General features: G+C 48.0%; 5 protein-coding genes across 5 annotated transcripts; 3 read left to right on the top strand and 2 right to left on the bottom strand.

Annotated features, from left to right (window-relative positions):
* Positions 1-1,556: 1,556 nt before the first annotated feature.
* Positions 1,557-2,159, top strand: H6S33_009384 (uncharacterized protein; the record flags this gene model as incomplete). The annotated part of the gene is made up of 5 exons (XM_044840773.1): positions 1,557-1,567; positions 1,645-1,757; positions 1,849-1,915; positions 1,981-2,068; positions 2,133-2,159. The coding sequence occupies 5 exons, from the start codon at positions 1,557-1,559 to the stop codon at positions 2,157-2,159; spliced, it is 306 nt and encodes a 101-aa protein (XP_044698199.1).
* Positions 2,160-10,059: 7,900 nt separating this feature from the next.
* On the bottom strand, positions 10,060-10,944 carry H6S33_009383 (uncharacterized protein; the record flags this gene model as incomplete). Its single annotated transcript, XM_044840772.1, has 1 exon — positions 10,060-10,944. The coding sequence occupies one exon, from the start codon at positions 10,942-10,944 to the stop codon at positions 10,060-10,062; it is 885 nt and encodes a 294-aa protein (XP_044698198.1).
* Positions 10,945-11,765: 821 nt separating this feature from the next.
* On the bottom strand, positions 11,766-15,474 carry H6S33_009382 (uncharacterized protein; the record flags this gene model as incomplete). Its single annotated transcript, XM_044840771.1, has 3 exons — positions 11,766-12,495; positions 12,575-15,255; positions 15,322-15,474. 3 exons carry the CDS (start codon positions 15,472-15,474, stop codon positions 11,766-11,768), a joined length of 3,564 nt encoding a protein of 1,187 aa, XP_044698197.1.
* Positions 15,475-16,058: 584 nt separating this feature from the next.
* H6S33_009381 (uncharacterized protein) lies at positions 16,059-17,180 on the top strand (the record flags this gene model as incomplete). The annotated part of the gene is made up of 3 exons (XM_044840770.1): positions 16,059-16,113; positions 16,201-17,108; positions 17,178-17,180. 3 exons carry the CDS (start codon positions 16,059-16,061, stop codon positions 17,178-17,180), a joined length of 966 nt encoding a protein of 321 aa, XP_044698196.1.
* A 1,098-nt stretch (positions 17,181-18,278) lies between these two features.
* On the top strand, positions 18,279-19,039 carry H6S33_009380 (uncharacterized protein; the record flags this gene model as incomplete). The annotated part of the gene is made up of 2 exons (XM_044840769.1): positions 18,279-18,529; positions 18,592-19,039. 2 exons carry the CDS (start codon positions 18,279-18,281, stop codon positions 19,037-19,039), a joined length of 699 nt encoding a protein of 232 aa, XP_044698195.1.
* Positions 19,040-19,535: the final 496 nt, after the last annotated feature.

Below are 19,535 nucleotides of genomic sequence, written 5' to 3'. Positions count from 1 at the left end.
CGAATGATATACCTTGGATATCTACATACATACCGCGCCTTGTTCCAATATCCTAGGCGTTCATAGTAAAGTGGGCCTACTCATATCATGTACCACATCAATATCAATAGGTATGTCTGACTTAATTCTGTTTAGCAAAATATGGAACCGAAGGACGGAAAAGCGGCGTGTAGCAACGTTCATGGGGGTATAAGTGTTGCTGTATAAACCTTCCGCATCGGGTACAATAACCAATTCGTACAATTATTAAGGTCCCCCGGCCAAATATAAGACATACAAAGAAGCACCGATCATATCAGCTTACATACTTTTTTACTTATAGGTGCAAATTAAACTCTATTCTCTGCCTATAGAAATGCTCATACACCCTCCTGCTCATTCTACTTCATAATTCGACGTTGTTCAAAGCTTTGTTTAGAAGCTGATTGAGAGCTCAGCTCATGATCTGTGCATTATCAAAATCACGGCTTTCTAAGTGATTGACTGACTACGCCATAGCCCGGGTATTCGGACTTATAAGGAAAGCACTGGACACGACGGAGTAAGTCCAATCGGGATTGTTAATTAATGATCAATGATATCACTAGCGTGCTGCTGCAGCAGCTGCCTGCTTTGTATTCCACGTCTGCGAGATGATACGACACGACAGGTCTCGCTACCTGACTTGCAGTTGCACATGGTAAATAACAGTTAACCGCTCGCTGGCATGTGGCTTTGAACTTCGCTGCTCTATGGCACTATGCATGATGAAAAAAAAATTCTGTAGAGTAAATATTTGAGATAGGGAACTGTTTCCCCATAGCCCACAACCTAGCCAGTATTCATGCAATCAGTATGTTTGGACCGCAGTGTGGGCTTGGCAACCCAAATATTTTGTCGGATTCAGCCATCACTACTCTAGGCGTTACATGCGCTAGCTTTCTTCCTGCCCTATCAGAACCTCATCAATTTTTAAGAAAGCATCGCAGAGGCATGTATGCTCCGCATGCATAGCCGGTTTACGATTACGTACTGTGATTTGCATGGCGTTTTTCTTTTGGGGCGACTGTGAAAGACATGACCCATAGCTAGGATGTTTTATCTCCTTTAACGTTTAGAATTCATTGGACGAGACGCCGAGTGGTGCCCTGGGCCGACAACGTGCTATTGGACGGAAGTATGAAAGGGCGCCCAGAACGAACATGCCTATCATGATCTTGTTTGCCTTGCTTTTCTGTTCAGACGTTTTAATCCTTGTAACCCAAGGATGACATGTACTTGCACGCTGGTCTCATAACATACCGCGTCTATCGGTTTGCGGGCTGCGTTACGGGCTGTGTAGAGCTAGAGGTGTTCGTCAACATCTACTACCTAACTTCCTGCCTCAAGCATCATCATCATCATCATCATCATCATCATCATCAACCAGAGTTAGTAGCACTTTGGGTTTCTTCACTTGTGCTGGACAATTCGCCGCCACTATGACTTGTAGTTATGCGTATCAGATCCTTCAGCTTGTCTGCACATGAGCTGCGCCTGTATGCTACTCTCGAAAGCCGGACCGTTACCCTTTTCGGATGCTTCGCAGGTTGTTCCTCTAGGGCTTGAGCCCCTTCAAGCTTAACCTGCAATACAAGTTGTCTCATATCGAAAACACATTTGAAGGTACCTCTCGATCGCACATCAGCACAGAAGAGACATCTATGTCTCGGCCTGGACGGGTTCACACTTCCGGGGCCCGCAATGGGTTTTCTACCTCGAGGGTGGGTGGCAATCGAGTGAGAAAGTATGAGCGTCGGTACTCTACTACTCCTAGCTAGAAGGGCTCTTTTAGGGGCTTCCGGATGACGGGCTGTTGCGCCAAAGCAGCCACATTGCAACCAATGATTGATTGTCTTGGATGGAGTGCGCCTCTGCTTTCCCTGCAGCTGACTGAGTACGTACCCAAGTTCCGCGTTCTATAACAGTGGCAATGATTGATTTAACGCCTGTGCAAAACAGGAGAACAGTAAACTGCCCAAGGGGGCCAATTAAAAAAGGAGTATGTAGAGGCCCTTTTGTGGATCAATATGGAGTAATGGTTTTACCTGTTAGTAGGATCCAAGACCCGAGTAAAACCATTGGGACGGTAGTTCAGCTAGCTAACTTGATAGCTGGACCATTTGTTATTCTTCCGGTAGATCTCTTTAAATGCGAAAGGGTCGTTATTCAAATACGGTTTTGGTATTGACACCGGCTGTTCCAGAAGCCCAGATAACCCTAACCCTTGGAAATAACCCAAAAGAGCCAAACGAGAGGGTGAATTTGGACTTTGATTTGTCGATCGCAAATTCAACTTTAATAAGCGTGACACGGAGTACTCGGCAAGTGCCCTCTAGTTGTCACAGTCCACATACGCACATGTACCAATCAGTTGTGGGCCCATAAATTGAGACATGGGAGTCAATCGCGATGAAGCAGGGGGTGGATGGTAGCCTTTTATGCCGTCTTAAATAAATTTCTGCGAGTTGTTTTTTCGGGCAATCGCTAACCCCCACTGAGCAAGAAAAAACAACTGTCGATTACCACAATCTTTGGGATCTGTAGCGTGGGGTAGCAACCGCGCTGATACGATCTAGAACCTGAACGATACGTATAAAGAGCTCGGCCTAGCCAGCTAATGGATGATTGGGCATGCCCAAATGCAAAGTCGGTAGTAGATATTGCTACCTATTATATAGGTACCTACTAATCTATGTATATGTGCCTTGTCTGTGATTCGGATAAGGTGATTCCTGCATTACTTAACAAGTCTTTATTTGATTACCAGCTATTACAGGCCGGCTGACATGGAAGCCATGCACGTTACTTTACCGCGGCATGCACATAAGTTTCGACATTGGATATATATATATTTGAGTAATATATAATAGTATTCCCACCTATTTGGCCCAATGGCGACTTTGCCTTGTTCATTTCGCAACTTTAATACCATCTAATTTTTTTGATTTGCAAACAACAAAAAGAACATGCCGGTGGCGCCATGGGTGAGTCTACTCGTCGTGTTTCAACAGGTCCAGTCAGAATCTGTATCAAAAAACACATACGTACCCCCACACCCATGCCCTCTTCTATCATGTTTCTCATCTCTATTGACATGACGGGATCATACCATTTTCGAATCCTCCGCTTCTATTCCGTAGATATCCTAGGAAATGCCTCAGGTGAAACCTATTGACAACTAGTAGAGCCTGGGACTTGTTACAGAAGGTAGATAGGTACGTACCTACGTACAATGCGTACCCTAGTTGGATGTTTCGAAACAACATAGCCCCACGCAGAATATATGTTTAATTGGGATGTTCCACATGTCACGTAATGTACGCAAATGCAGAGACATTTCGCACCACTTTTTTTCAATTGATTGACAAGCCGAGTAAAGGTCCCGACTTCCTAACTAGACAATTCATTGACGAAATAAACCAATGGATGGTAAATACCGCACGATCCCACAGCCCAAGCTTTTTCAGCACATGGCAGGGTGGGTATTAAAGAAGACGTACCGGCGGTACTAATGCAGATTACTCCTGGTAATACCCAGCAGGCAGGTCGGAGACGTGGTGTTAAACTTTAGAGGAGGAGAGTCAAGCGGCATAGAGCAGGAAAATAAAAGGGAAAAAACCTCCGGCGGAAATAGAGTAAGAAGATTTTTCTCTCATCACCTCTTAAGCTTCTCTTTTCTCACCGACGTCAATCTCCTATCAGTCAGGTGTAGAGGATCGTCAGAAAAAGCAAACACATACATATGCATCTTGGCAGAGATACCCTGCTTGCGCATACCCGAAGGGGAACCGCTCGCGGCAAAAGACAGATAACTCTCTGTATTTCAGAGAAAATCGATATGTGTGGCCGAGTAGGTACATAGGAGGGTGTAAGATCGACAAAAATCCAATATTAAATTTTTTTTTATCATTCAGTAAGATCTTTACATAACTCTAAAGGAACTTGTCGATCTTTGATCGATGGGATTTGGGTGTATGCCGAATAGCTGCATTTAATAGGCTAACCACGGCATATGCAATACTGATAGCTCACATAAGCTTTCTCATGTAAGACTAGGGCCGTCATGCAGGACTACCATTCGCTTATCATTTCCACTATTATATGGCATAATCGAGTGAGGGATTATGATTTGATTTTTAAAGCAGTGTTTGTAGTTCAGGATTTAATCAGTGTACGCACAGGAAGATGGATAGTGGTAGTCAGGGCTCGTACTGCTACAACATATCTTCAAATTCTAGAGGTTTCAGGAGCTTGTAGATCTCAGGGTTAGGGTGCATGACTGATTGGCGACCACATAAATTGAATACCCCCCGACTTTTTAATGGTACCTCCACCATTGGAATCTAGGAAAATTTAGTGGCCATGGGCTTATACAGCTGCAGGCCTCACAAGCTTAAATTGGTGAATTGGCAATTTCAATGGGAATCATGATTAGTCATGTAAATTAAAGCTAGTCATGTAATGTACATGTGTTGAGACATATGTACGATCCGCAAGCGCGCGAGCATCTCGGTCTATGAACTATTCGAGATCGATTGGTAGATACGTGACGTAGAAGCCCTCAAATCTTCTGAGCACAATTGGGTGATCTGACAGCGGAGGTAGAGTACTCTATGTTAACTTGGAACAGTGTGCTGTACTCTGGATCTAGGGACAACCCTTCTACCCCCTAAGGCATGATTCACCTATATTTAAATTGATGATTACTACTTTCTTTGCAACGGATAATTATGAGATATTTACCACAGCCAAAAGGGTTGCCAGGGATTTTTGCCCACTAAAAACTCCATCCAAGTCTCAAATATTTTGTTATGAAAAGGGTCTTCGTCTATTATATCGATCAAGTTATTTTTTTCATTAAAGAAGAGACACAGCCTCAAGCGTAATCCCTGTCTGAAACACATAAAATTCCAGGTTTGTTTTATCCCGAAAAGATTGACGGATTGACTGAAGAGAGACATGCGGGCGGCGGGCCCACACTGGTGAGAATCTCCATTTCTGGTTTAGCTGTATCAATGATAGTTGGTATGTTAAGCCGTACGCGTAACGGTCTAGATCTGGGTTTGTGTGAGCCACAGAATAAGTGGAAGTCACAAGGCGAGGGAATCATGATATGCCGAGTGACGTCCAATGAAGTAGGAGGATGCAACATGGGTTCTTAGTATGTGACAATCTTCCGCAGATACATGTACAGAGCCGTTGGAGTCCTATTGGTAAGCATGATTTTGGTCCGGGACACTCCTCGATTATACAAAAGTCTTCCGGCCTTTGACTCTTGCATGTAGGAGAGGATCCTTAGTTGATCACTGTGTAAGAATTTATGATTCTGCTAAATGTTTGTAGCAATGAATATTTATTATTGTCAAATCGTGCTGCATGCCCAGAATATCTACCAAAAGCGGAAAACTTCCAGCAATTCAGGGTTCGAGTCTAGCGTGTGGTTACTCTTGGGCTCGCTCCCACACCATAATTGATGTCGATTTCTCTACAGCACTAGGAGCCACTGCATTGTATCTCTGGACCCTGGAGAGATGGTTTTCGGTTTATGTGGGTCCATTATAGAAGTCGAGGTGCATCCACGTTAGAAAGCTTCTAAGATAGGGGAAGACCGAGAAACCTAGAATATCCAGAAGACACTCGGAGGGTTTCGGAGACTTCTAGGCCTTCTAAAACCTCAACACCCTAAAATCTGTGGCGATTTAAACGGTATTAGTTAGTGTACTGCCCCCTCCAAACGAGAAATGAGCCCGTCGGGGGAAAGGTTAAACGATGAAGTCAAATATGTATCGTGTTTAGACTCACATAGACAAATTCCTGCACTGTAATGCTGTACATGTAACGTATATTTGATTTGGCGAGGGGTTTGTGTCAATTTGCCATACTAAGTAGTTGATCCCATGAGCAAAAGTCTTGAAGTTTCTATTGGATGAATAGAAAGATGCCTAGCGGGCCTGGGGGCTGTAGAAGCATGTCAGGAGATGAGTGAGAGATAGAATACGGAGGTTATGTGGCGGGGGGGTGTACTGCCTTTGGTCAATTTTCTGACGCTGACATTGGCTATTCATCACGAGTGGGTATACCAACTCGACTCACCTAGCTTTTTGTTGTACCTCATGGCGCACAGTCGTCTCTCACTGAGCGGTCCGACCACCAACACCGATCACCGACCATTATCATCCCCGCTTGTAGAAACACAGCTATCACACGCCTCTCTAACAAGAACCGGTTCTTGACCAACTAGCAATACTTCACTGCATTAGCTATGGATCCAGTATTCGAGGATTACTAAGGGCTGGCATGATCACGAATTCGAATATCAAAACACTCACATACATGTATTAAAGCCATCAGTGTAACGGTACTAGTATCTAGTTGCATCTCTTATATGTGATTAGAGAATTGACAAACAGTTATTACGTTCTATCACCGTTGATAGACAGGTGGTATTTCGGTTGGCGAATCGACCGGAGTAAATGGCCCAGCTTGCTATAAGTTACATAAAATTATGAAGCCCTAGGTGCAGCAGAAAGAGACAGTATAGTTGATCCTCTTGGTATAAGAATCTGCATGCTGGGGGACATACGTACATGTAGGTGTATAATGCCTGGTAAAGAAAGTGACGTAAGTTAGTAGATCAACAAATTGCAAAGCTGGCCTTGTGGGGGGTTTCTACTCGCGATTTGATAAGTGGGCGCTGGCCTCGAGCTCATGCTCATCTGCGCATGCGTATTCATTCGATGGTAAAGTTTAAAGGGCCTAGCGGCCGCCCAAAGTGTAGAATATATATGTACGCTTCGTGCTCAGCTCAACCTTGACCTTTAAAGCATACTTAGTAACGTTAGACTACTAGTACTTGGACGAAGTCCATAGATCTTTCAAAATTTGGTGGGCCAATTAATGCTACCAAAATAAATCTGCTTCATGATCATACTTGATGCGGGCTTAAATATCACAACTACCAAAGGTTTTGAATAGATCTAGCGTTTCTGATTTACGAGCATGTACCAGTACATACATGTAGTTAGATAAGATTATGACAACATGTGTATATCAAGGAGTCTAATGGACCGATATTAAAGTTAGCCCGGCCAACTGGGCTGCTGGGCTACTGTTGGTAATATTCTATCTTGGACTAAGCCAATTTACCCAAGCAGCTTCGAGCCAGGTAAGGTAAGTTAACATGGCCATATGTAGATGATATTACCAACAGTTAATAGTTGAAATTGGCTCTTTGTTGTACATAAATATAAAGCATTCTGTATAGAATTCGATTTGTTGGGTTATATATTACATTAATATACATGTACTTTCAGCCTTTCAGCCTTTCACTCTTCCCTTGCACATTGGATTCCCTGACCGGACCCGCATCTAATATGTTACAAGCTTCAAACAGTACATACTACCTACATGTATGTACTTACGAACTCTTCATGCCTTGAGACGAAGCCTATCCTGCTTTAAGACCAGGCGAGACCCGTCGGAAGTTAGCGACACCGAGGTGTGACACCCGGGATCACATGGGAAGGGGTTATATGCAGTTTTAGAATGCTGCCTACTATTTTTAAAACGAGTTTAAGGTTATCCGATCGGTCATAAGATTTACTGTGTGTATCGTACTCTACTCTATTTCGGCTGATGAGTGATTGAGCTGACGGTTTGGTTTAAAGTCTTGTAGGATTGGGCTTCTGGGATTAATTAATAATTGGGTCGGCCATGTACATACATTATTTATGTTATGCATGTGATTCTTCGATATGTTGTTTTCACCTGACTTCGTGTCAATCGAGACACTTGCTGTTTGTTACCCTGGGGGATATTCGTTTCCCGAGATTAGGGCAACGTCCTCATTTGCAATTTGTGATGGCCCGTTTCAAATATTAAAATCAAGTCTTTAAGCAACCTTATTCGATATGGAGCGGTAAATGTGTCAAAAGTAATTTTACCAACGGTAGTAAATTATTTACCACCGGTGGTATAAGCACTGAATTTCAGTCATTGTATCTGCACGCTATCCTACATTAGTACATTTCCACCGGTATAAACACTGAGTTTCGGTCTTTATGCTGCGCTATACTAAATAAGTAAATGTTCAATCATTAATGCCAAAACTTATGAAAATTTCCCACCGGTGGTGAAATACCGCCACCGATGGTGAGATTCCCCACCGGTGGACAATTTTCATATATATTGGCATTATATGGCCCCTTTTGGCCAAAAGGTCTGTGCTTTTATCATGAAAATTAGCATTATAGGGTATAAATACTGGTATTATTTTCACCACCGGTGGTAAAATAATTTTTGACACATTTACCGCCCCATAATTCGATGCCAGAAACGAGAGTGATAATCCTAATTAAATGCTCAGGCGCCCACCTATATATATATATATTTACCATCTACGCGTTACCGTCCTTACTCCTCGTGATCAGCAGGTTTGGGAATACACAATGTGGATATGGCGGGGTGATACTGCATGGCAAACATCAATCATATTACCAAACGTTACACGCCAGCGAATAACCAAGAGAGACGTAATAATGCCCTGTTATATAGTTATATTGAACTCGAGCTAGTAATCTCGAGTGATTATTACTTATGTGTTCCCAGAGTGCTTGTACCAAACCATAAGTCTTGTGGTCTTGTGGTACCGGCCGGTTAATTAATGTATACCGCCGGGCCGGTTTAGATGAATACGAATTGGCATCCTATTGGGACGTGACTCTTTTGTTTATATCGTATGGGTAGCTGCCATGCAAGATTTGATCTTGGCTTTCCTAACAGGGCCGCTTTAATTCAAGATCTAATCGCCTCACTGAAATAGCCCATAGAGCTTGTAACACCAATTGTGTGGCCCATGAATAGTTTGCTCCAAATTTCACTAGCTGCGACTCATTGGGTCACAGGTCTTGCACCTACTCTCCCAAAGAAACCTCAAGGGTTCGCATTGGGCGCGCTCTGATTTAGATCGATCTGTTGACTTTCTATAGAGTTTCTCGCTTCTCTTTGCCTATTCTGAAGTGGCTTGATGCGGGCGTTGACGGGTAAAAGTATGGCGCTTCTTGTAATTGTAGAGGACGGTATAGTACCGTGCGGTTATTTAATAATTTGAGCGGGCTTGTGGCCGGTTATAGGGATGAGAAAGACTATTGTTTTAAGGGGAGACTTTCCCTATTTTTCTCTCTTATAATTAGTTGCGGTATTCATATCCCAAAAGATTCTCTTAAAATGGTCATAACTGTCCTGAGCACAGAGTTCAGGATGCAGGGAAACTGACCTCTTCTTACCGGGGAACCACTGTATGGGGATAAGTTGAATTGATCTTCATGATTGGTTAAATGCTGTAGATATCTAGATCTATAGTAGATATATATGTTAAATTATCAATTTCTCTCATTCGAAACCAAGACATCTGAGCTGTAGGAGGTTCTGGGCCTTTGCTCAGTAAAGCGAAAACTTTGTAAGGATATATATCTCCTATAAAGGTAATCTCTCTATCTCTTTGGCCGCCAGGACGATTCACAGCCCATCAGCCTAACCCAATAAGGTACTTTCCGCTCCGAAAGGCTCATAAATCCCTACCACGAGCATTCTGTTGGTATAAATCCACACATAAATTACGAGTTTAGGTTTATTTGAACTCAATTTGGTTAGTTAAGGATTGACCTGATGGCTAAAGGAATAAGGGTGCCACCTCTAGGCCCCCTTTCTTTGGCTTTCAGCACCATCACTCTCTATAAGAGTATTCTCCCTATAAAGGTACTAAACCCCGGTCCCGAGCATCCTATTATATCAAAATTCAAATTATTGCCGTAGTATCAAAGAGGCAACACACCCCATGTACAATAGCCATGGAATCATTTCAGTGTGATATCATGGAATCAGAAGGTAATGGATCTTTAGTTTCTTTTGACAGGGCCTGGATATTAATATAAGTGTTTGGTGCTTAATTTGAATACGTACACCCTAAAGGACACCTATTAGCAGGTAAGAATGAATTTTACATTCATAATTTGAATATGGGACATTCTGACAAGTTACTCAAGACACTGCATCCCACATCGAAGCTTCCACGTCCTCATGAAGTACCCAATTTCCCAAAGATGCACCTTCACATGGCAGAGGAAGTACCCAGACCTGAGTGGTATCCTCATCATTGTCGTCACCCCAACCTAAGTTTTCTATACGAGGCTGCAGCAGCTTCGCCATGAAGTGCGTATACGATGCTCCTATAAACCAACCGGCGACCTCGCTTTGGCAATACAGGAGCCAGGTCATGGAAAAAGAGTCGTTTAGTTTGTGCTTGCAGAGTCCGTCAAAAAGAGTTGTAACCTTCGTGTTTTCGCAGACCACGTGGAGGGTATATTTTAACTCTCGAAAATGAGGGATCTCTCCATCCTTGGTGAGTCCCACGAGTAGCTTTAAAATGTAGTGGCGGTGGTGAGGTGCATCATTACACAACCCTGTATTGAGACGACCTTCCCAGAGAGCGGCAAGGTTTTTGAAGGTGCTCTGGGTTATCGATACCAAATTATTTGAGAAGAAAGGACTCCAATGAAATTCGAAACCAAGCGGAAGGGCTGAGTAGGATCTCCCCTTGTCGGTATACGTCTCAGTAGACGTGTTTTTAAAGTACCATTGTGCTCCACCCCCGTGAATCATAAAGACAAACATGCAGCTGAGGTCCATGAATTCGACTACGAAATTCGAAGGAGAATGAGGAAAAATGACTGATTTGGGGATTTTTTGGATAAAGCAGGGGTGTTGAGAGTTATTGTCGAGGTCGGAAGCTTTTTGTTGTGATAGTTGCTCGTTATCCCAACGTCTCTGAGATGCAGGGTCCGGGACCTCCTCCCCACCGGCTCGGACTGCAAACACACGTTTGGTTGCGGGGTTTGTTGGGGATGGACGAATGCGTAAATGCATGGTGGTTTGATAATATTCGTGAATAGTGAACGGATGACAGAGGGTGGTGGGGCAAGGATGCGGATGGGTGGAGGTGGAAGTTTTGACGAGCACGTACATGTAGTTTAAATGACCTGGCTGAGAGAGAGCCCAGTGCTACATGTTGCATTGCCCTCAATCTCGACAGATGGAGCTTTTATGTCGAGTGATCAGATATGATCGTAATTACCAGAGCGAATACTCTAGATTGTACAAGAATACATGCGATCATTATTCCCTCATATTGAAGGACTTCCATGCATTGGAATATTGCGAGAACCAATCATCTTCTTAAACTACATTATACGTTTACACCCAATATCTTTGAGCACACTTAGAATCGACGGCGGGAACGAGCTTACATAACCTCGATCGAGTTATAGGTTGGTTGGTTGGTTACATGTTTGATCATTACCACAATTTACATCTATTTCATCCGCCATACTAGACATATAAGGCACTACTGAAATATGTGCCTACAGCGTGAAATTATAATGCCGCTTATAGGCAAATGATTTTCCAAGAAGCTTATTATAAGCTGAATACGTATACGGTCTATATTCCGAATAGTAAGGTAGGTTGTTGATGCTGATTTCTCCTCGTGAATATTCCGGAGTATGCGGTTGTTGACCACTATTTTTAGGCACTCAATAGGTGGAGGGGACTATAATGGCAGCCCGTATTCTTAGAAGTGAATACCCCTCTAGAGTCTATGGAAATAAATAGACATGATATTCAAGAACCATTTTACGGTATCTCCCATGCACAACCAACTAGCTACGGAACAAAAGGATCTAGATTCTCTACGCTTCCAAAATACCCTTCAAAACCCCGACCCCCTTCCTCAACTCCTTAACACCCCCCAACCAATCCCCATCCACCAAGATCTTCTCCACCACCTCCTCCTTCCCTCTCCCACTCGCACCCCAGATCGCCTCGCTGCCCAGAAAGTGCCCGTGGATATACAGCGTCTCCGCAACCAGCTCCCTCAGCTTTGGAAACGGGTGCAGCAGCATACTCACCAGCTTCACGAGCACCTTCTTCCTAAGCTCTTCAGACTCCGCTGCCATGATTATCCCCGAGTATGCCCTCACTGCAGCAGACAGTTTGAGTGGGTTTCCGGACTTGAATTGGATCTTTTGCACCATGACGAACAGCCGTTTCAGCAGTTCTGTCGTCTCGATCTGGGGGCCTGTTCCGGGGGTGCCGAGAGGCTTCATTTCGAGAACGGCAGCAATGACTTCAAGTGCGGGGATTACTATGCGGTCGCTGGTGTTCTCTTCGAGAACTTGCAGCATTGTCTCCACAATTGTCGATACGTACGATGATGGGGAGGCTGAGACTGAGGTTAGGTATTCGAGGAGTACAGAGCGGGAGGTCTTGAGCAGTGAGTCGGAGCCTGCGCCGGCGGCTGTTACGTAGCCTTTTAGGAACTCGACCTTGAGGCGTGGGTGCTGGAGGAGCGGCATCACGCCCTGGAAGTACTCTTTTGAGGATATTGAGTTTGCTGCAAGATCGGATGCCAGTTTTGGACTATTGCGGTCTTAGCTTTCAAAACCATCAAAGTGAGACTTAGGAAGGAGGGAAGGGGGGGGGGGGGAGGGGTGTTTACCGGTCAAGGTACGACTCTAGCTCACTCTCCTCCCAAGAGGCAGAGATCTTAAGCAGTGCTTCGCAAGCCCGAGCACGCATCCTATCTAATCGTTCCGCACTCAGTCTAACAAGCCTCTTCAAAATCTCCCACTCAGGCACTCCTTTGACATCACCATTCCACCCTTCTCCGCCCCAGTTCTCGAATATAGCCTTTATCCCCTCCGCTCTAGCCCACGAGCCGACGTCTCCTCGCGAGTCAACCTCATAGTCATCCAATGCTTTCAGCACCACCTTTGCTACCGCCTCGTTCTTCAGACCTTCCCTGGCGATAACCCCACAGCCTAGAGCTCTAACACCCGCTACACGCAACTCAACTTCGCCGTCCCTCTCAGCTGCGGAAACAAGAGTCCCTACGATTTTATCTTTCAAGGCTGTATCGGTGCTATATACAAACCCTATGACCTCACCTAGTGCTAATACATAGCCTCTCTTCTTCCCAGTAGAAGATGCACGCCGGCACCAAGTCTCTATGATCGCTTGTCGGTTTTTAGGGGACAAGATTCCAAAGAGAAACTTTGTGGCGGGGACGGCCTGGGCAAGAACAATGTCATCATTGCGATCAAGAGAAGCCTCAATGATCGCAGTCCAAAGGCGGAGTGTTTTGGCGGGTATATCGCCCTGCTGTGAAAACAGATGGGAGCTAGAAGAGAGGGCTGAGACGAGGCGGGATGCAGCTTCGGAAGTAAGCTCGGGGCGTAGAATGGGGTTGACGAATTCTTTCCCAACAAGCTTCTCGAATACGTTCTCGAGAAGCAGCTTTGATTCTGAAGGTGTAAAGAGGGACGAAGTGGAGGTAAGGGTCGAGAGTCCATCTAGAACCTCCGCGAGTGCCCATGTGCCTCCGTGCCAGATCTCAACATCGGATTTACCCTCGGTCCTGATTCTGTGTACCAGAGAGTTTAATACTTTCCTTGCCCTCAAACCACGGGCCTCCTCATCGTCACCGGGTAGAGATATTATAACCACCTCTCTCAGGCCTAAACCGGATAATTTTCGGCCGTCAAGGTCGCTGCTACCTACACCTCTCCACCCCTCAACGATACCGCCCATGATTGCATTCCAGTATCCCGCAGCTAGCGATGCAATCTCTTCAGCTACTGTGATCACACTCCTTCTCCGCAAAGCCACAGCGTTGTAGTCTACAACCTGCACGACACGAATACCTTCGATGGTAGTATTTGGATGTCTTCCAATAAGCTCCTGCAATGCTGCAGAAGCGGCTCTTCGAATGTTTCCGAGTGGGTCCAGGCATCCAGCCACTGCCAATTCCGTGGCCAGGAGCTGCTGCACATTCCCATGCCCATCGATATCACCCACGGCAAGCAACTCGTCTGTAGTATATGACCTTGCCAAGCTCCACGCAGCATAACAAGCTGCATCGCGGACATTCCCGCCCAGTGCAAAAGTGGCACGGCGCTGCTCAAAATGCAGGGAGTCAATGATGCTCCGCACAACTCTCTCGAGTACGTCTGTGCTTCTTACAGCACGCTGTCGTAGGAAAGTTGCTAGTGTAAGGGTTGCACCATGCCACTTCTCTGCTGTTACGGCGGAGAGTATCTTTTGCCTGTTTTCGCCGTGTGCTGGGTAATAGAAGACATCTTCCTCGTAAATGCCCATAACAGCCTCCAGAACCTCTCCCGCAAGGTCTGGAGGGAGCTTCCGGGATATGACTGCGAGGGACTTAGACGCTCCAAAGCGGACAGCAGTATCTTTGTCACCAAGACAGGATAGCAATCGCTCGACTATATCTTCCACGACATTACCCCCCTCCTCTCCATCCTCCTCTCCCTCAGGCGCGAGTGATAGGATAGCTACCCAGCGGTAAATCTTCATCCCCAGTCTCCGGACATTGGCAGAATTCCACTCCTCGCCGTCAACGGCCTCGAGCTTCTTTGCCAGTGTGAAGATTCTGGGCGCGAATTCAGAAACGATTTCGCGGTCTCCCTGTGCAAGGATACCAGCAAGAACACGTAGAATCGCGGTCTTCATGAAAAGGGTATTTGAGGCGGCAGCCATAGTTGTGGCAGCGGTACTTGGTTTAAAGGAATTAAGACACCAGGTAACTAGTGCGGACAGAAGCCCAAGGGCGCGCATATCTTTGCGTAGACATAGGCGGTCAAGCAGGAGTGATGCGGCGTCGCTCTCACGATTACCTGGGGACGAGAGATGGGTGATCCCTAGCGCCAACAATCGCCGGGAGAGGGATGGGAGGTTTGGTAGATCAAGCTGCTCAGGGAGAGCCGGGGAAGCTATGGAGGGGTCTGATATGGTGCTGAGGTCGAACGGGGTCAGAAGTAGATGGCTGAGCCATAATAGAAGTACATAACGGAGCTCCCACGAACGATCGGGGGTTTCAGCTGTAGCAAAGACACACAATGGCTCCAGCCAACGGGGCTCGTTGGGGAGGAAGCGGGAGATGATCTTGGGCCCGCGGATTTTGCAGAGCGTGTACAGCAGTTTTGAGACTCCATCGTGGAGTGATAGCGGTGAGTTGAAGCTGGTCTTCTCCTCCTCCGAGGGCGATTCCGGGGGGGCAGTGGACTGTTTGGGTAGTTGAGCAAGGAAGACTTCAGTGAGCTGGGTGAGATAGGACTGTAGGTATGGGTCAAGCAGCTGTGGAGATTCTTGGAACGGTTCGATCTATGCGATGGAGCAATCAGCAAAGATATTGGGGGCCCAAGTGGCAGAGTTGTAGAGAGCTCTCACAAGGCTAATCAAGCTGTCGACGGTGCTTCTTCTCCTCCGGCCACCTTCGCCGTCTTCGGTCTGCAATAGCTGGGGCAGACGCTCGTCGAACTGGGCCAGGAGACCCCCAGACACCTTCTGCAGCTTGACATCGCGATCCTCTGGGGCGTCCATCCTTTGTGTCTCCGTGCTGGCCCTTGTGTGCAGTTCCACTGGCAGGCAGTTGCACCCTGGGGCCCGGGGCCTGGGGCCTGGGCTACGCGGGGGTTCGCGTATAGCGGGGGAGGGCTAGGGTTGCCTACACGCGGATGCTTGTTGTGCTGCTAACAAACTTAGACTGCTGCGCCAAGCGTTCTGTTATCAGACATCGCCAATTTGCAACCCATCCCAAAACATTAACCCTCACCGATTCCCTACCTCGCCGCCCAATTCGCTCGCACCGCAGGAAAGGAATCGATACACCCCCCGCCCCCCCCGCAGGAACCAGCTAAACACTTTCCCCATGATGAGCGATCTTGACTAGTAACTAGAGAACCTCCTCCGCCGCACTCTTTGCTGCTCGAGACTGACACGCGACTGCTACTCCCCACCCCCCCAGTGCCATTTCACAGCTGCGAGCCTGCAAGCCCATCCCCGAACCCGCCGTCAGAGAGCTCTGCTACAAGGCCCGTGAGCTCCTGATTGAGGAATCAAATGTCCAGATCGTCGATGCACCGGTCACCATCTGTGGCGACATCCATGGCCAGTTCCACGACCTGATGGAACTCTTCCGTGTTGGCGGGGATGTGCCAGAGACAAACTACCTATTCATGGGTATGCCCCTCCCTCCCTCCCCCCACCACCACCCCACCACCCCTCCACCCCACACACCCCGCAATTGACAACCGCAAACCCCAACAGGAGACTTCGTCGACCGGGGCTTCTACTCCCTCGAGTCCTTCCTCCTTCTCCTCTGCCTCAAAGTCCGCTACCCCGACCGAATAACACTCATCCGCGGCAACCACGAATCCCGCCAGATCACCACCGTCTACGGCTTCTACGACGAATGCCTGCGCAAGTACGGCTCCGCCAACGTGTGGCGCCACTGCTGCGAAGTCTTCGACTACCTCGCGCTCGGCGCCCTCGTCGTCGGCGCCGGCTCCTCCATCAGCGACACCGAGGAAATCGAGGTCGAGGTCGTCGGCCAGTTCGGCGAGGTCATCAGCCGCATGAAGCGCCCCGAGGCCACCCCCGCCATCGGCGGACCCCCGGGCTCCGGCGCCAGCGGCAGCTCCGGCGGAACAAAGGGCGTCAACAACGGCGCGGTGCTGTGCGTGCACGGCGGCTTGTCGCCCCTCGTCGACAGCGTCGACAAGATCCGCCTCCTGGACCGCAAGCAGGAGGTCCCGCATGAAGGCGCGATGTGCGATCTCCTCTGGAGCGACCCCGACGAGATCGATGGGTGGGGGCTTTCTCCGCGTGGCGCGGGATTCCTCTTCGGCGCGGATATCGTGAAGCACTTTAACCACATCAACAACCTCAGCCTGATTGCGCGCGCGCACCAGCTCGTCATGGAGGGGTTCAAGGAGATGTTTGACTCGTCGATTGTCACGGTGTGGTCGGCGCCGAACTACTGCTACCGCTGCGGCAACGTCGCGGCGATCTTGGAGCTCGGGGAGGAGCGGAATGGGGGTGGGGCGCCGTGGAGCGCGACGGATAGGACGACGGTGGTGAGGCCGGGCCCCGGGAGGAGGTATAGGGTGTTTGAGGCGGCGCCGCAGGATAGTAGGGGTATGCCGGCGAAGAAGCCGGTTGCAGATTACTTCTTGGTAACTACTAACCCCCCCCCCTCTCTTCTCGCTCTACGAAGGCTATTGGTGCTGATGATGTGGTGGTAGTGAAATAATGGGGCATTGAAGATATCATTGGGTGGAGCTTTTTTTTCCTTTGTACCATATAGACCCCCTTTCCTCATCCATGGGAGTGGTCTCTGTTTTTCTTCTTTTATGTTATGTTTTCTTTTGTTCTCGCTATTGCTAGTACTGTTATGAGCGTATGATAGGCGTGAGGTATCTTTGTTTTTTTTGAAGAGTTGGCTTTTTGCGAAATGCGTATGTGACATTTGATCAATGAGAGAGAGGACCCGTGTAGCTAATAGTATACCGAACCAACTGCCCATACCCCCCCCCCTCCCCTTCTCTCCGCCAGTAAACTACATGGCTTACGACAATAGAGATAGATAGTGCTTGCTTGCTTTGGTTTTTGGCGCGTCACGCGTGGGGCGAGTGATGGTGTGTGATGAGGATACAAGTGAATAGTTAGGAAATGATCTGTGATTCATGATGTGATTTTTATACTCCATGCGCGGCCGCCGGTGGGCGTCGTTGGGTTCATGTAGATAGGGTGGGAAATGCCCCAGACGTTTGATAACTGTAACCGTTCTGAGAAACTTATGCATGCTACAAGGTCATAATATGACCGGCCATGACATCAGCCCCCCTTTAAACACTTGTCGACATTAGTTACTGTTAGTAGTAGAGCCCAAATTAAATTTTTCAGCTAGTGGCTTTTATTCTACTAATACTACTTTATTACTAGGCCGTTTGTGGACTTGTTACTATTACCTACTATTTCTTTCTGGTTAGTTGGTTAGTTAGTTGACAATGCTAGTGTTCAGCACGACTACTGTTTACTACTATTCACTATGCTCTATGCTTTCCACGATGCGAGGTTTATGGGCGAAACAAAACAAAGAAACATACCGCCAGATCCCAGCTATCGTTCGTATCACCAAGGGGCCAATTGACTCACATGCAGGCAGGCCCTGACTCACTGCATACGCATCCATCCATCCATACAAAAACACCCCCCAAATCCCCAACCCACAATCCCTAGGCACGACTCCACTCCACTCCACTCCACTCCCACCATCACTATCACCACCGTAGTACCGTAGAATAAGAAAGAAAAAAACCCCCATACATTACCCCTCCACCGCAATGCCCCGCAGCACCCGCTCCCGAAAACCAAAACACCGCACCACCTCCCGCCCAAAACCCAAACCAACCACTGCCCCCACCGCCGACGCCGCTTCTTCCAGCGCCGACGCCGGCGCCGACGACAACGGCCCAGTATTCTTCTGGAAGCCGCACGAAGTTCCTTACGGCATCTTCTCGCAATGGTACGAAGCGCCGTTCACCGCGCCCGACCCCACGGGCACTGGTACCGTCACGTATAACACCGCTGAACAGTACTTCCCCCCTCGATCCCCCCACCCCACCCTCCAACGCGTATACTAACCCCCGGGCGCAGATTCATGATGCACCAAAAAGCCCTCCTCTTCAACGACCCCGCTATTGCCGCTGAGATCTTGGAGACCACTGACCCGCGACTGCAGCGGTCGCTCGGGCGTGCGGTGAAGGGCTTCGACGAGGGCGCGTGGGTCGCGAACCGGAGCAGGATAGTCGAGGAGGGGAGCTACTATAAGTTTATAGGAGACCCGACGGTGTTGTTGGGGACGGGAGAGAGAGAGTTGGTGGAGGCGAGTCCGAGGGATGCGGTGTGGGGGATTGGGAGAGGGGCGGTGAGGGGCGCGTTAGAGGATAGGGAAGGGAGGAGGGGTGGGTGGGGGCTGAATCTTTTGGGGAAGGCGTTGGTGAGGGCTAGGGGGAGGATTAGGGCGGAGAAGGAGGCGGCGGCGGGGGAGACGGGGGTGGAAGAGGCGGAGAAGACAGAGGTGGTGGTGGGGGATGGTGAGTGAGAGGCTGTGACTAGTGGGGTTTTGCGTTTGGTGAGTGGTTTAGACCGCCTGTGTGAGACATGTGACGTAGAGCACACACAATGGATAGTAACAAGCTCTTCCGCATGTGACGTTGTGGCTTTGAGCAGCGGAAGGTAAAAAGGTTCCCGGCCCGCGTTCAGTAATTCACAATTCAATTCGTAGAGTAGAGATATCTAGCAGAATTGAGGATTTTGCACTTTGCTGCACAATAGTTGAACCCATGCATCCGAGCAGAGAGATCCCAAGTTCCAACCCCCCACTCCCCCCCAAACCAAGATTTCATTTGGAATCCTCTAGAAGGGACGCCCATGCCCACATGTGCCCACATGTGCCAGGATGCCGTGCCCAGGACAGCAACCGACACTAACTAACGAGAGCTTGGGCAACGTCACTCGTCCCGCACTCTAGCCCAGGGTGCAGTAGTAGTACTACATACATGTACTGCTACCTAGCTAGTGCCTGCCGCTACCAAGCT

This window comes from Morchella sextelata, assembly GCF_020137385.1.
Source record: "Morchella sextelata strain SCLS chromosome Unknown scls_3, whole genome shotgun sequence".
Classification (NCBI taxonomy): domain Eukaryota; kingdom Fungi; phylum Ascomycota; class Pezizomycetes; order Pezizales; family Morchellaceae; genus Morchella; species Morchella sextelata.
This window is presented reverse-complemented; position numbering and strand designations above follow the sequence as displayed.